Genomic DNA, 17,569 nt, shown 5'->3' with positions numbered 1-17,569 from the left:
GCGGAAATGGTCAAATGTTGCGCAACGTTGAAGAAAAACTTAGGCTGCAATACTACGTACCATCCGGTGTCATAAACGCTTGCTTGTCCTCTGTGCATGAGTCGAGGTGGGATAGATATCACACTTTGTACTTCAACATATAGATAACACATGTGTAATACAACTCAGATCGTAAGAGTGTTGTAACTAAAAGAGAATTTGTTGCTCGGTGAGTTTCAACGTCTCCGTGTCTGGGGCGATGACCAGTGTAAACAGACACTGTGTAACTCTTTTCCGGTCAGTATTTCGGCACTGTCAGAGGCATCTGAACAATGGCACATACTGGGGAACACAGAGTTGGAGAGGTAAGCGTTTTGGTATATTAGTAAGGTAATTACTCTATACATGTGTACTAACGCTGAGGGGTTGTGTTAAATGCGGAAGACACATTTCAATTTAATGAATGCATTCAGTTGTGCAAGTGGCTAGGTATACTCCTTTCCTTTGCTATTAACCATTGCAGGCCTAGCTTTTGTTTACTACACAGGTGTGCACAAGTTTATTATCCTTATCAAAACGTGTGTCTGTTTGTTAGCCAAGAATTCTCAAATCCACACTGCTCAATGAAGTTGAGTGGCAAGGCGTTTAGTTAGATTAGTTTTTGGCGGAGTTTAGCTAGCCTCCCAGCTAGGCGCAGTGGATCTGGACCGATTCCGGCCGACGTCACGTGGCCCGAATCTGGGCCACTTTAGGCATATTACGTATGGCTAGGATGCGGGGATTGAGCTCCGGCTGATTCCGGTGAGTTATCTGGCCCAAATATATTACTTGGGGGCTCGGGCCGATTGAGGCTACTCTATGGCAGATGATTACACGGGCTGCTTCATATAATTAATTAATTTCATTCTTTATTTTTCAATATTTTCTCATTGTTTCTGTGATCAAAAAATACAATTAACATTTCAGATTCCTGTTTAAGTAGTATAGTATTTTGATACTTTGTGGGTGGAGGCTCCAGAGTGGTGCAGCGGTCTAAGACACTGCATCAATGCATTCGGAAGAGGGCCGCTTCAGGGCCAATTCCTCATTGCTAGCTGGGCTACCAATGACTACATTGAGTCGTTATTATTCAATGCTTGTAAAAATGCCCATAAATGTTTTTTGTAAGATTTTATAAACAATACAAAACAAACGACAACATCATACATCAACTAGCACACACCACACATCTCCAGCCCCCACATCACTTTCCACCACATGGCCTGAAACTGCACCATTTTGTTTCACTCCATAGCCCGCGCACTTTCAATTAAAAAATAAAACACAAGATTTTCCATTGTGTTAATGATGGTGGGTTGATTGATTTCTACGGTTTTAATATACATTTTTTTTGTCCAACCCATTGGGTATCTCACTACACCCCCATAGGCCATGTCTTGAAATATGCAGACAGTAAGTTTACATAGTAATACTTCTGACAGCCAACTTTCTAGCTCTGTCTACAACATCCAGACTTTATTTACCTAATTTTCAACAGAAATATGGGTGGGGTCTGTTTATGTTTTTTTATGGGGGACTTAAGCACTTCCGGCCAATAGTTCGAAGCTAGCTAGCTCACTATTTATTTGTTTTGTTTTATTTCACCAGGTAGGCTAGTTGAGAACAAGTTCTCATTTGCAACTGCGACCTGACCAAGATAAAGCAAATTGCAATCTAAATCGCTATCGCTTCTCACAACTTCCCAAACATGAACTCATGCAAAACTGGCATTTTATGTTCGGTAAGGGGATTCCACAATAACTGGCATAAATGGAAGCTGTTCATGGAGGAGTGTTTTTTTTGAGTGAGTGCAGTTGTTAGGTGCCTTTTGATTTGCACCCAACTCCTAAGGAGGATGAGTCTCTTGTTTTGGCTCAAAGCATTGAACTTGAAGAAACCACCAAACTGACCCAACGTCTGTTCCTATCACTTCGTGGACAAGAGGCCAACTGAAGAGCATCCCTTCCCTGAGAAGTGGCTGGGCTATGATACTCCAGTACAGACCAGAAAGTGACATCTCATCAGGTCATCAACACATACAGGTAGTTGTTAGCTAGCTGCTACTTGCTAGCTATTATCACAGATAGGGTGTCCTGAATCAGGCAGGAGTTAGTTAGCTAACTTAACTAGCTATCTTAGTTATATTAAGACTCCTAAGACTCCGTTAGCTAGCTTGAGGGCAGCCCAACTGATACAATATATATATATATATAACCAGGTAGGCTAGTTGAGAACAAGTTTGTCTAACCGAGTTAGTCCCTATATTGTTAGCTATTCAAAACTTCTGTCTGACAATGTCTCCCCCATGCCATGATTATCCCCATCCTTGCTGGCATGCCACTGGTGATGCTCATGAAATGTCTGTAACTACCTAAATTATTAAACATTATCTCAAGTCTTTTCTTTTTTAACCTAACCCATGACCAGTAGGCTGTCTGTGTATTTTATTTTGTTAAACTTGTGGCCTCGTTTGTTTTGACAGGTGAAGACAACTCTGGTGATGCAGTGTCTGATCTGAGTGTACCAATGCCACCGCAGTGTAAAGATGCTGATACTCAATGGAAAGTTCCAGCACTGACTGAACACAGCTAAGTATCAAGAGAACCAGTCAACAAGCCCACCTGCCACAAACAAACCCAATGTGGTGGTGCAGAGCCATTGACCCATACCATCCTGAAGAATGACATTAGCTCAGTGTTGTATACTGGCCATCCTTTTCTTTGACCATGTAGCATTTCTGCAGAGTGCATATCAGTGATCAAATACTTTAACCTTGATGAAGCTGAATCTACTCCAGGGTGATCTTGCTGAACGCTTTGTTGTGTCCCAGGGAGTAGTGTTGCACTCTCTTAGTTCCCCAACACCACTTGCATCATTGACTGCTCTGAAACCACTCTTCAGAAAGCACGCAACTTTGATTACAGAGGGAAGTCATACAGCCACTATTAGTCCAGCAATACTCTCCAGTATTTAGTGGCCATTGTCCATGTTAGTTTCTCCTGCATATGGAGGCAGATGCAGTGACAAGATCATCACCCAAAACTCTGGCTTCCTGGAATACCTTAGGCCTGGCGATGAAGTTATGACAGACAGGGGCTTCCACCATCTGAGATCTGCTGAATGAGAGGAAGGTAAACCTTGCCATACCAGCCTTCACTCAGAAAGGAAGCCACAAGCACGAGAAGGATAGCTAATGTGCGTATTCATGTTGAGAGTTATCAGACAACTCCAAGGTGTTCAAAATCCTCTTCCAGACACTTCTCATCAACCTGACACACAAAATGGACAAAGTCCTCAGCATCGGTGCAGCACTTGTTAACATGCAGGGTGAGATCATCCATGAGGATGCCGAGTGAGCAGTGAGAATGTTCATACATCTGAAATGTAACATTATACACTCATTTCATCCACATGAGATACTGTGTGTGTACAGTGCATCTGGAAAGTATTTAGACCCTTTGACATTTTCCACATTTTGTTAGTCTAATTCTAAAATATATAAAAATGTTCTCTCTCGTCGATCTACACACAATAGCCCACAATGACCAAGCAAAAACAAGTTGTATACATTTTTGGAAATGTATACAAAAACAACTGAAATATCACATTTACATAAGTATTCAGCCTCTTTACTCAGTACTTTGTTGAAGCACCTTTGGCAGCAATTACAGCCTCGAGTTTTTGGGTATGACACTACAGGCTTGGCACACTACTATTTGGGGAGTTTCTGCCATTCTTCTCTGCAGATCCTCTCAAGTTCTGTCAGGTTGGATGGGGAACGTCGCTGCACCGCTATTTTCAGGTCTCTCTAGAGATGTTCCATCAGGTTCAAGTCCGGGCTCAGGCTGGGCCACTCAAGGACATTCAGAGACTTGTCCCGAAGCCAATCCTGTTGGAAGGTGAACCTTCGCCCCAATCTGAGGTCCTGAGCGCTCTGGAGCAGGTTTTCATCAAGGATCTCTCTGTACTTTGCTCCGTTTATCTTTCCCTCGATCCTGACTAGTCTCCCAGTCCCTGCTTCACCATAGAGATGGTGCCAGGTTTCCTCCAGACTTGACGCTTGGCATTCAAGCCAAATCGTTCAAATTTTGGTTTCATTAGACCAGAGAATCTTGTTTCTCATGGTCAGGGTCTTTAGGTGCCTTTTGGAAAACTCTAAGCGGTCTGTCATGTGCCATTTACTAAGGAGTGGCTTCCGTCTGGCCACTCTACCATAAAAGCCTGATTAGTGGAGTGCTGCAGAGATGGTTGTCCTTCTGGAAGGTTCTCCCATCTCCACAGAGGAACTCTGGAGCTCTATCAGAGTGACCATTCTGCTCTCGGTCACCTCCCTGACCAAGGCCCTTCTCCCCCGATTGCTCAGTTTGGTCAGGCGGCCAGCTCTAGGAAGTCTTGGTCTTTCTAAACTTCCATTTAAGAATGATGGAGGTTACTGTGTTCTTGGGGACCTTCAATGCTGCATACATTTTTTTTGGTACCCTTCCCCAGATCTGTGCCTCGACACAATCCTGTCTCGGAGCTCTACAGTTTTTGTTCTGACATGCACTGTCAACTGTGGGACCTTATATAGACAGGTGTGCCTTTCTAAATCATGTCCAATCAACTGAATTTACCACAGGTGGACTCCAATCAAGTTGTAAAAACATCAAGGATGATCAATGGAAACGGGGGTCTCATAGTAAAGGCTCTGAATACTTATGTAAATAAGGTATTTCTAGTTTTTCTTTTTAATAAATTAAACATTTCTAAAACGGTTTTCGCTTTGTCATTATGGGGTATTGTGTGTAGATTGATGAGAAATCAGAATAAGGCTGTAACTGAACAAAATGTGGAAAAGGGGAAGGGGTCTGAACTTTCTGAATGCAATGTATATGTTTTACTATTTAATCTGAATCATTTGTAGTATGTTCCTACATTTGAAATGTACTGTAACTTTGCATGTTTCTGATAATTACAGGCATCCACTAGGTGCCGCTATCATGCCTTCTTAAATATATTTACAATACATTTTCTTCAACACACCAAGAGGGAAGACAACTGTTTATCAAGTGCCAGCCACACTGTTTTCTTAATTTGTGCACTTGAAAACCAAAACCAGAATGAAACAGGAAACACATTTGAAACCCTTTGACATGCCTCCTTGTCCTTCATTTCAAAAGGTTAAGGAACAAAGAAAATGTCAAGTGCAATTTCAGTGTTTTTTTAACACCATCATTTTCCAAGTGTAAGATGAGTTACGGTATGTTCGCATAATAAGTTAATGAAGTGTCATTATGAAAAGAAAGCGCTATGAAAGGTTCAATAAAAATATATTCATAAATCATAAGGAGTTATCCGTAGGCATTAGATAAACATGTATGAAGAGAGCTGTACAAGGCAAGACAAAAACAAGAATTATGCAAATATAAATCAGGTAAATGTGTATATGAAGAGAGCTGTGGGGAAAAAAAGACCAAGAGTTATGCTTGGATAATAAGGTAGAGCTGACAGAGGTTTACAATGCTCAAAATATAAGAACTATTCAAAAACACAAGTATTAGGCACGAGCCTAAATACCACAGATTAACATATTTGGACCACAGAGTTAGTCTGCCTAACTAAAACTCATCTACTATCCTTGGCAGCATGTGTGAAATAGAATAACTTCAGTTTAGAGATAACATCAGCACAGAACTTCACATCAATAACAACCTGCTCGGATAGAGCCAGACAAGCAGTTTACATCTCACCAGTTCTGTGCAGAACATGCCCATTTGCACCTTCATGTAATACCCAAGGGCTCCATTAGGTTGCAGAGGAACCCCATCCATCACATCTGTTAGTTAGCCAGAGAACAGTTTAGTCAGAGACTCACATTTCTTACAACAGGACATTTGATTTCTAGAATTTCTTGAGAGTTTAACACTATATGGGCTTGCAGAAAGCCATGGCTCCTTGTCACTCACTACTGTGCTTCTACTCTCCTGACTAAACCCACAACTCTCCATCCATGTGTAGGCAACCTGCTCGTTCTCCTTGCCATATGTGGTTGCTGAGTTCCCATGGAACCTTGGGAAGAGATGCTCCCGCACAAAGTTGTCTGGATTTGTTGAGGTGCGCACAGGAACCTTTGCTGACTACAACACATGGGATGCACTCTGTGCTTTAGTGACCTCCTAAAGGCTGGCACATTTACACTCCTCCAGCTTAACATCAACGTCATAAAATGACAAGCGTTTCTGACACTGCATGTTGATGCCATGTTCACCATGAGGCTGCTGGAGCTGTGTGGCTGCCGCTGGAACTTGAGGACTGTTTGGTTTAGCTTTTATGCACTTGTGCAGAATGCTCCCCACTGGAACATTGGCCCCTTCCAAACTCTTTTTAAATATGTTGTGAGTGGTACACAGGTTGTATGGAGAGTGCTGGTTGAGAACTTGTCACTTGGTTTGTGACGTTTGCGACAGATCTCGCTCAACCTTTTTGGGGATAGATTTGGCTGCGTCGCTGAGTTCCACTGGCATTGCTCATTTGTACAGGACACCCCTGTCAATCCGCCGCACACAGAATTCTGCACCTTCAACAATCAACTATAGTTAGAATAATCAATTACAGTACAGACCACTAGTTTACATGGTGTTCACGGTTGACTAGTTACAGTTCCTTTTTCACTAGTAGGTTTAGGTTATGATGGTGATTTCCTATTTGATTGTAAAATTCACCTCGCTTCTGTACCTACTTCATGGCCTTTCGAGATTAGACTGATATACTTACATAATGAGCCATTGAAACCAAGAACCGTGTGTCCGACGCAGCAAGATTAGTTTAATGGGAAATGCAAACGCAATGCACTTTGACACGTTGTAGGCTAATTATAGGGAGAAGCACCCATTCAGGTCCTTTTTCACAAGTGATTGCAGCAGCTCACCTGGTGGTTAGTGGAAGGAGGCATCAGCATAGACTAGCTGCAGCTCATTTTCCAACCTCTCGTTGTCAAAAAAGGGTACGTCTGGAACAGCGGTGTGAGTTCTCTGTCAGGGAACCCCTCTTGTTTTGAGTACTCTGGAAATGAACCATGATCAAGAACACGTAAAAAGTTGAGGCTCTTCACGTCAGCAAACCTCTGGGTTATGTGTAGTATGATTCCATTGAGTATTTCAAAGTACAGCTGTCGGTATCTGTCCAGGAGGCCATATCAAGTTGCTGATTAAACAGTATGATCTGCACGGGTGCAGCTTGTGCTGGGGACAATAAAAAGCAACTCTAAAATGTGCAGTTTTGTCATGCAAAACAATGCGACAGATATCAAGTTGAGGGAGTGTGCAATTGGCATGCTGACTGCAGGAATGTCCACCGGAGCTATTGCCAGATAATTTAATGTTCACTGCTCTACCATAAGCCGCCTACGTCATTTTGGAGAATTTCGCAGTATGTCCAACCGACCTCACAACCACAGACCACGTGTATGGCGTCGTGTGGCTGAGCGGGTTTGCTGACGTCAACGTTGTGACCAGAGTGCCCAATGGTGGTGGTGGGGCTATGGGATGGGCAGACATTAGCTACGGACAATGAACACAATTGCATTTTATCAATTTGAATGCACAGGGATACCGTGACGAGACTGAGGCCCATTGACGTGCCAGTCATCCGCCGCCATCACCTCATGTTTCAGCATGATAATGCATGTCCCCTTGTCGCAAGGATCTGTACACAATTCCTGGAAGCGTCCCAGTTCTTCCATGGCCTGCATACTCAGACGTGTCACCCATTGAGCATTTTTGGGATGCTCTGAATCGACGTGTATGACAACCGTGTTCCAGTTCCTGTATTTGTATTTCCAGTCTTGTGAAATCCATAGATCAAATCAAATCAAATTTTATTTGTCACATACACATGGTTAGCAGATGTTAATGCGAGTGTAGCGAAATGCTTGTGCTTCTAGTTCCGACAATGCAGTGATAACCAACAAGTAATCTAACTAACAATTCCAAAACTACTGTCTTATACACAGTGTAAGGGGATAAGGAATATGTACATAAGGATATATGAATGAGTGATGGTACAGAGCAGCATACAGTAGATGGTATCGAGTACAGTATATACATATGAGATGAGTATGTAGACAAAGTAAACAAAGTGGCATAGTTAAAGTGGCTAGTGACATAAGAATGCAGTCGATTAGATTAGGGCTTAATGAATTTATAAAACATTTCTGATTTCCTAATATGAACTGTAACTCAATCTTCAAAATTGTTGCATTTTGCACTTATATTTGTCTTCAGTATAACACCCTGATCTTTGACATAGTGTGCTATGAATGTTAATTGACATTTGCAGGATATGTCTGTGGTGTCATCCACCTGGACTGCAATGTAGGGTGCTGAACTGATCTCACTGTCAACAGGGTTGGGTAGGTTACTTTTTAAATGTAATCCGTTAGTTACCTGTCTAAAATTGTAATCAGTAACGAAACTTTTGGATTACCTAAACTCTAACGTAATCTGATTACTTTCCGTTTCTTTTGGATTACTTCACCTGTAAAACATAAGAAAAAAACATTAACAATTTAACAACATTTATTGCAGAACCACATTAGAACACATCGCAAAACATTGACAAATGTATTTAAGCCCTGTTTACCTGCCTCAATCATTCGTCCTTCATCCTGATCTTGTCCATTTACACTTATATGATCTGATCAGTCAGACCACAATGCATCTTTTAATCGTGTACACCGGTCTAAAAATGTGGGCACAAACACAATGTGCAGGACAAAGTATACATGTTAAACCAGGTATAAGTAAGGGCTTAAGTAACATAGATGGTGCTAAACACTTATCCACGGGACACCGGTACAAAAAGGTATGAAAATGTTTCCACTCACTACTGTAAGTCGCTCTGGATAAGTGTCTGCTAAATGACTAAAATGAGAAATAGGTCGATTTTTTTTTTTTTTTTTTTTTTTACACATTTAGTCCGAGCTAGGTGCAATAAACCAACATATCAGACATGGCATTTGCAGTAGGCCTATTCTGAAGCTAGCCTACTCAGATGATTGAAGGCAGAAATTGCTGTTGTATTGCAGCAAAATGACATGCTCTAGATGAGCACCAGGCATCCTGTTTCCACCATAGCTGAAAAGACGCTCAACTGGGGCACTGGAGTGTTGTACTTCAGAAACAAGTTCTGGACTATGGGAAACGATTTCAAGGAGTCCAAAGACTTGTCTTTGAGGTACTTCCTCACCTTGTCCTCTGCAGTGCCACGGGCCCTAGTTGTTGCACCTCCGGGAAAAAAAGTGTCTTCTGACTCAGAATCATTCTGTGCTCCCTCATCAACCTCTTCGGAGTGTGTGTTCTACATAGAAGCTGTTTCTTGAACTAATGTGCTCTGCATCTCCTCCCTCTTTCCAGGGTTGTGCCAACACAGTCGAAACTTTGTCACTGTAGCAGGTGCCATTTTTGCTTCATGGGTGCTTAGCATAGGTCCAAACCGGCAGTCTATAGCCTCAATGACCGCAGTGATGATGTGTACAGAGAATGTCGCAAGAGGTATTAGACTTCAAGCTTGTTGTTGGGATAAGAAAGCCAAGAAAACACTTCTTCTCCCTGAAGATCAATAGAGGATGTGAGTGGCTGTAGGACTGTACTGTACTGCTTGAGAAAAGAAATCTCACGAGGATGTAGTTTGCTGCTCACACCCAGGTCTTCACAGATTTGCCCCAGCTGGTCAATGTATAAACATTGGGTTGTTATTTTACCTGAAATGTACAAGGTCCTTTTTTTTGCTGGATCTTCGTAGAATTTTGACCCATTTTGAGTCACACAAAATCATGTGCGCTCTACTACGACAATTAATCCACAGATAAAAAGGGAAACTAAGTTAGTTTCTAGTAATCTCTCCTAGTTCTTCTGTGGACTTTATATGGCGGTTGACAATAAACTTTAAGGTGTGTTTACCGCTACTGACTGGAGTGTGGACCTCGTTCATCTTTCAATCACCCCAGAACAAATTAACTAGCAACAGCAAGCTAGCTAGCTAGCTAAATGTCCATGAATGTTTCGACCTGGCCCCAAATTAATATAGTTGGTTCAGAATTCGTTTTGATATTTCAACCTGTGTCCTGATCGCGTCTGGTGGGGATAGACAAACTCACCATGTGCACACGTGGAGCCGGTTTGGTCATAATGTTAAGGTTGCTCTTCAAAATTGTGTGATACGTAAGTTTTCATTTTAAACTATCTATATTTGTCAGTCCAAAATTACTTTTTAATTCTGTAATCGAAATAGATGCATTTCCTGTTAAAGTTATTTACAGTTTCTATGCCTTTAGTTTTCCATGTGGCCCAATTTATCGGTGAATTTTGAAACGCTACCCAAGTATTGTTCCATAAGGTCGTGTTGTTAGGAAGTGATATTGGTTCTTGTAGAATGTTTCATTTTCTTCCATTTTGTTAATGTTCTTAACAAGTATCGACTGATACTGACTTGATGAAGTCAGAGGTAGGCTACACTCCTCAAAGCCATCACCTCGCCACTCAACTCCATCTGTCTGTCTGTACAGAGTTCCACGTTGCAACACCTGTAGCAGCGTACGACCTGAGGAAAGTGGAGCTGACCCCTCTGGAACAGAGGAAACTGACTTTTGACTCTCATGCCATGGTCATTGAGCTGGAGAGCAATGGTGGGTGCATCATTTTGGACTTGATCTGTAATTCTGCTTCTGTGTTGCCTTTTCTGAAATCTATTCTGAAGTGGAAGTCACATCCAGACCAGGAAAGGCAAATAAGGTGATAATTGATCCACAGTGTAATAAAGAAACTGGACTGTTGTAATGCTGATGATCAAATCTTTAATGATTTCTCTATTTTCAGGCTTTGAAAAGCGCCAAGCAGAAATCATAGTAGCGGCTCTGGTGACTCTGGCAACAGCCAACATGGACATAGTGTACAAAGACATGGTGACTGGAGCACACCAGGTACCACACACAAACACACCACACTCACAGCACACCAGGTACCCCACACACAGCACACCCGGTACCCCACACCAGGTACCACACACACACACCAGGTACAAAACACAGCCCACCAGGTACCACACACACACACCACACTCACAGTAGTCCAGGTACCACACACCACACTCACAGCAGCCCAGTTACCACACTCAAAGCAAACCAGGTACCACAATCACAGCAGCCCAGGTACCACACACACACACCACACTCACAGCGGCCCAGTTACCACACCACACCAGATACCACACTCACAGCAGCCCAGTTACCACACTCACACCACACAAAGGTACCACCCACACCACACACCAGGTACCACACTCATATCAGCCCAGGTACCACACTCAAAGCAAACCAGGTACCACAATCACAGCAGCCCAGGTACCACACACACACACCACACTCACAGCAGCCCAGGTACCACACTCACAGCAACCGAGGTACCACGCACCCCACACTCACAGCAGTCCAGGTACCACACCAGGTACCACACACACAGCACACCAGGTGCCACACTCACAGCACACCAGGTACCACACCCACAGCATCCCGCTTGATACCCAAGCTAAAGAAGACCAGACTAATCACTTACACTTGTGACTGCTGGTATGTATGACAGTGTGTGCTTCAGTTACACCCATGGAATTGCAATACTCTGAACCTTCACCCCCACATTACACCCTCTTTCAACCACTCCCTTGTAGGTTGTTTCTGTTGTAAGACACCCCCGCCCCCCTTTTCTCGCTCTCTCTCCTGTGTATCTTGTTTAGGAGATTGCGCTGCAGCAGATCATGGCTCACCTGGACTCCATCAGGAAAGACATGGTGATCCTGGAGAAGAGTGAGTTTGCCAACCTGCGCTCGGAGAACGCTGTACGTACATAAACCCTTTCCTTCTCCACACAATCACTGCCTGTCTATCTCTCCTGAGCTAACAAGTGCACTAGGGATCTATAATAATAATAATAATAATAACAATATGCATTCTACATAAACCTGTATGTCTCTCTGCAGAAAATGAAGACAGAGTTGGATCAGATAAGGAACAGGCTGATGGTGAGAAGTGATAAGAGAGCCAAAAAAATACTATTTTTATTGATGAACATGTTACCTATTTTTTTTTTTTTTACCCCCTTTTCTCCCCAATTTCGTGGTATCCAATTGTTAGTAGTTACCATCTTGTCTCATCGCTACAACTCCCGTACAGGCTCGGGAGAGACTAAGGTTGAAAGCCATGCGTCCTCCGATACACAGCCCAACCAAGCCGCACTGCTTCTTAACACAGCGTGCATCCAACCCGGAAGCCAGCCGCACCAATGTGTCGGAGGAAACACCGTGCACCTGGCGACCTTGGTTAGTGTGCACTGCGCCCGGCCCGCCACAGGAGTCGCTGGTGCGCGATGAGACAAGGATATCCCTACCGGCTAAACCCTCCCTAACCCGGACGATGCTAGGCCAAATGTGGGTCGCCCCACGCACCTCCCGGTCGCGGCCAGCTGCGACAGAGCCTGAGAGCGAACCCAGAGTCTCTGGTGGCACATGTGTGTGTCCTGTTCTGGACTGTTCAGCAGGAGTGTGAGGTGCTAAGAGGTATTTTAGAAAGGAACATGTCCATAACAGAGCAGTACGTTACTTTTTAGGTGTCCACAAGTTTGCACCTATACTTGCAATAACTGGGGACATGGGCTAGGATCCCTGTGCGGTGAGATGGAAGGCATGTGTGGTGAGACTATGGGATAGACTGTTGGATATGCCAAATGCCAGAAGTAACGTTTTTCTATAGGGGGAACATGGACAACTGAAATGTTTGACCTTTTTCAACAGTCTGACTGTGAACATCTTTACAAAAAAAACAAATTAAGGGAAACATGGATATGATTAAAAAAACAACTGTTGATGAAATATGAAAAAGAATGGGTGGAGGAGATTAATCTTAAACCCAAGTTGAGAACATTTTGTTTTATTAAGGGTGAATTTGTGTGAGTGATATTATGTATAACCTACCTAAAAGCAAGAGATCGCCATGTGCACAGGTAAGATCAGAGATATTGTCTCCGCGTATTGAAACAGGTCCGATCAGGGATATTTCCTCTGCGTATTGAAACAGGTCAGATCAGGGATATTTTCTCTGCGTATTGAAACAGGTCAGATCAGGGATATTTTCTCTGCGTATTGAAACAGGTCAGATCAGGGATATTTTCTCTGCGTATTGAAACAGGTCAGATCAGGGATATTTCCTCTGCGTATTGAAACAGGTCAGATCAGGGGTATTTCCTCTGCGTATTGAAACAGGTCAGATCAGGGGTATTTCCTCTGCGTATTGAAACAGGTCAGATCAGGGATATTTTCTCTGCGTATTGAAACAGGTCAGATCAGGGATATTTCCTCTGCGTATTGAAACAGGTCAGATCAGGGATATTTCCTCTGCGTATTGAAACAGGTCAGGGTTATTGTCTCTGCATACTGAAACAGGTCAGATCAGGGATATTTTCTCTGCGTATTGAAACAGGTCAGATCAGGGATATTTTCTCTGCGTATTGAAACAGGTCAGATCAGGGGTATTTCCTCTGCTTATTGAAAAAGGTTGGTAATTGTGGTGAAATGGAAGAGGAAAGACTAACTATTGTAACCTTGACGAAATAGAGAATGAAACTGATTTTATCCTCTATTGCCTTTTCTACCAAGATATACGCTTGCTCTTATTCCAGAAAGACCACCAGATATACCCTGGCATTATGTGGCTGAACGATGAGGAGAAACTGAAATGTTTTTTTATCCATTGTATTTTTCCGTTTGCAAAATATTTAGATAAAGCCTGGAATAAAAGTATAAGTGTATGTAGATTGTGTATAGGCTTGTCTCCCACATGAATCTTCTCTTTGTGCTAGACTGGGTTCAAATGCCTTCTGTTTCTTTATGTATTTATTCATCTCTATATGTTATGCATGTACACTACCATTCAAAAGTTTAGGGTCACTTAGAAATGTCCTTGTTTTTAAAAGAAAAGCACTTTTTTGTCCATTAAAATAACATCAATACAGTGTAGACATTGTTAATGTTGTAAATGACTATTGCAACTGGAAACGGAAGATGTTTTACTGGAATATCTACAGAGGCCCATTATCAGCAACAATTGTGTTAGCTAATCCAAATGTGTCATTTTAAAAAGCTGATTGATCATTAGAAAACCCTTTTGCAAATTATGTCAGCACAGCTGAAAACTGTTTTCCTAATTAAAGAAGCAATAAAATTGGCCTTTATCTGTGGGTTCGATTACAGGCTCAAAATGGCCAGAAACATAGAACTTACTTCTGAAACTCGTCAGTCTATTCTTGTTTTGAGAAATGAAGGCTATTCCATGTGAAACAGATGCCTCACAAGTCTTCAACTGGCAGCTTCATTAAATAGTACCCGCAAAACACCAGTCTCAACATCAACCGTGAAGAAGCAACCCTGGGACGCTGGCCATCTAGGTAGAGTTCCTCTGTCCAGTGTCTGTGTTCTTTTGCCCATCTTAATCTTTTCTTTTTATTGGCCAATCTGAGATATGGCTTTTTCTTTGCAACTCTGCCTAGGCGGCTAGCATTCCGGAGTTGCATCTTCACTGTTGACATTGAGCCTGGTGTTTTGCGGGTACTATTTAATGAAGCTGCCAGTTGAGGATTTGTGAGGCATCTGTTTCTCAAACTAGACACTAATGTACTTTTCCTCTGTATGGCACCAAGGGCCTCCCACTACTCTTTCTATTCTGGTTAGAGCCAGTTTGCACTGTTCTGTGAAGGGAGTTGTACACAGTGTTGTACAAGATCTTCAGTTTCTTGCCAATTTCTCGCATGGTATAGCCTTCATTTCTCAGAACAAGAATAGACTGATGAGTTTCAGAAGAAAGTTCTTTGTTTCTGGCTATTTTGAGCCTGTAATCGAACCCACAAATGCTGATGCTCCACATACTCAACTAGTCTAAAGAAGGCCAGTTTTATTGCTTCTTTAAATCAGAAGAAAAAAATTCAGCTGTACTAACATAACGAAAAATTGCAAAAGGGTTTTCTGATGATAAATCAGCCTTTTAAAATGATAAACCTGGATTAGCTAACACAACGTGCCATTGGAACACAGGAGTGATGGTTGCTGATAATGGGTCTCTGTACGTCTATGTAGACATTCCATTAAAAATCTGCTGTTTCTAGCTACAATAGTAATTTACAACAATAACAATGTCTACACTGTATTTCTGTTCAATTTGATGTTATTTTTATGGACTTTTTAAAAAACTTTTCTAAGTGACCCCAAACTTTTGAACGGTTGTGTTTACTGCTCTGTATATATTTGTTTGGATAACCTTATTTACTATTATGTATAGATTTTTACCTTACATTTCTCTCTTTATGTGATGCGCAAAGAATTATTGTAATGTTTGTTTGTGTCAATTAATCCCATAAGGGATGGGTTGCCAATTGGTGATTTGACATGAAAATAAAATGTAATTCATTCACTATATTATTACTGTATGTTCTATGTAATTCTGAGTTATCATTTCATCTGTTTATTGTTAAACTATAACTTATGAATCATGTAATAGTTTATCAGTAATCTCTGTGGTGCTATCAGATAGCTGTGGTTTCTCACTCAGTAAGTACATCATGTGACTTGTGTGGATACATCCAAAATGGCACCCTATTCCCTACATAGTGCACTGCTTTTAGGCCCTGGTCAAACGTAGTGCACTATAAAAGAGAATAAGTTGCCTTTTGGGATGCAAACAATAACTTGTGTATCCTGTTTTCACTTCAGGAGGAGAGTAAGAAGGTCCGAGCTGAGGCCAAGCTGGACATCAACCTGGAGAGGAGCAGGGTCACTGACATGGTGTGTGCGTGCGCATACACGTGTGATTGATTATTACTCCTGAGACCTTGAATTGACATTCTGCCACATGCTTTCTCTCTCTCTTTGTCAGTTTACTGAGCAGGAGAAGAAACTTATGGAGAACAGCACAGAGTACCACAGGAAGGTAAAATGCCATCTTGTCCATGATGATATTTCTATACTCCCACCACAGGCTATAACAGCTGCATTTCTTTATGGGGCGGATTCCCAGAAACAGATTAAGCCTAGTCCTGTATTAAAAAGCACATTTTAGTCCAGGACTAGGCTTATACCATGTCTGTGAAACCAGCCATATGAGTATAGTAATATGATTCCCTATGTTAATGTTCTCCTCAGAATGCAGTCATTGACCACGAAACTATGGAGACGACTAAAAAGATTGATCTAGAGGTGGCCTCCCTGAAAACTCTACTGGAGTCGCTGAAGCTGGAAACCATCCGCTACCTTGCAGGTAGTGTGTGTTTGTATGCCAAATCAAATGTTATTTGTCACATGCTTCGTACAAAACAGGTCTAGACTAACAGTGAAATGCTTACTCACGGGTCCTTTTCCCACGATGCAGAGTTAAAGATATGTGCTTGTGTGTGTTTGTTGACACATTTCTGTATATTCAACTATTCTTTGAAATATGGTATGAATTTAAGTGGGATCATGATATACCCCCCTCTGCTTTTCTTTTTGGTAGCGTCCGTTTTCGCCTGCCTAGCGATTGCCTTGGGATTTTACCGCCTTTGGAAGTGACCGTCTCTGCTGTGGGGGTTTGATTGCATTGTACATAGATCCCACTGGGTGCATACTGGTTAAATCAACGTTGGTTTCATGTAATTTCAATTTCTACTTTTATGCATTTCTACTTTTAAATGGCAATCTAGAGTACATGGAGAGCTAAGACTAAGGCCAAGCATGAGTCATTAAAATCAATTAATCAACCTATTAAACAAAGTCAATCAGATATTTTGAACATAACTGTTGAGTGATACAATGTACAATAAACCTATTCATAGGCACTATATCTATAGGTTATACAAATGGCTCAATACTTCCAAGAACTGTATTTGGATATGGATTCCACATGACTTGGAAATAAATAACTTTTCCCAATGAACCACATTTATTGAATACTTAAATCATTGTCCATTCCTGATCTTGATTTCAGTTCATCTTTAATTTCCAAGCTGCCGATAGTGATGCAACAGACTAACACAACACAAACCGTCTGCGTGCGTGCGCTATCGTGCATAAATGTATTTTGTCCCCCTACACCAAATGCGATCACCACACGCAGGTTAAAATATCAAAACAAACTGAACCAATGACATTAATTTGGGGACAGGTCGAAAAGCATTAAACATGTATGGCAATTTAGCTAGTTAGCTTGCACTTGCTAGCTAACGTTAATTTGTCCTATTTATCTAGCTTGCAGTTGCTAGCTAATTTGTCCTGGGATATAAACATTGAGTTGTTATTTTACCTGAAATGCACAAGGTCCTCTACTCCGACAATTAATCCACACATAAAACGGCCAACCCAATCGTTTCAAGTCATCTTTCCTCCTTCCAGGCTTTTTCATCTTTGAACTTATATGGTGATTGGCATCTAAACTTTCATAGTATTACCACGACAACCAGCAAAACAGTTAGTCTTTCAATCACCGACGTGGGTACAACCAATG

The 17,569-nt window shown here is 41.9% G+C and overlaps 1 protein-coding gene and 1 long non-coding RNA gene across 3 annotated transcripts; one reads left to right on the top strand and one right to left on the bottom strand.

Moving 5' to 3' along the window:
• The first annotated feature begins 90 nt into the window (after positions 1 to 90).
• Positions 91 to 17,002, top strand: ccdc90b (coiled-coil domain containing 90B). Of its 2 annotated transcripts, none has more exons than XM_029629916.2 (9): positions 91 to 344; positions 10,562 to 10,681; positions 10,872 to 10,975; positions 11,785 to 11,886; positions 12,028 to 12,069; positions 15,805 to 15,876; positions 15,968 to 16,021; positions 16,234 to 16,348; positions 16,583 to 17,002. In XM_029629916.2, exons 1-9 carry the CDS (start codon positions 239 to 241, stop codon positions 16,636 to 16,638), a joined length of 771 nt encoding a protein of 256 aa, XP_029485776.1. In that variant the 5' UTR covers positions 91 to 238; the 3' UTR covers positions 16,639 to 17,002. The 2 variants fall into 2 exon arrangements, with proteins under 2 accessions (XP_029485776.1, XP_029485777.1); XM_029629917.2 differs by lacking the exon at positions 91 to 344 and adding an exon at positions 3,164 to 3,345.
• On the bottom strand, positions 3,312 to 10,555 carry LOC135563963 (uncharacterized). The gene is made up of 2 exons (XR_010460713.1): positions 8,638 to 10,555; positions 3,312 to 8,532 (listed from the first exon to the last, which is right to left on the bottom strand). It is a non-coding gene; the product is annotated as an uncharacterized LOC135563963 (long non-coding RNA).
• Positions 17,003 to 17,569: the final 567 nt, after the last annotated feature.

This window comes from Oncorhynchus nerka, linkage group LG23 (genome assembly GCF_034236695.1).
Source record: "Oncorhynchus nerka isolate Pitt River linkage group LG23, Oner_Uvic_2.0, whole genome shotgun sequence".
In the NCBI taxonomy this organism is placed as follows: domain Eukaryota; kingdom Metazoa; phylum Chordata; class Actinopteri; order Salmoniformes; family Salmonidae; genus Oncorhynchus; species Oncorhynchus nerka.
This window is presented reverse-complemented; position numbering and strand designations above follow the sequence as displayed.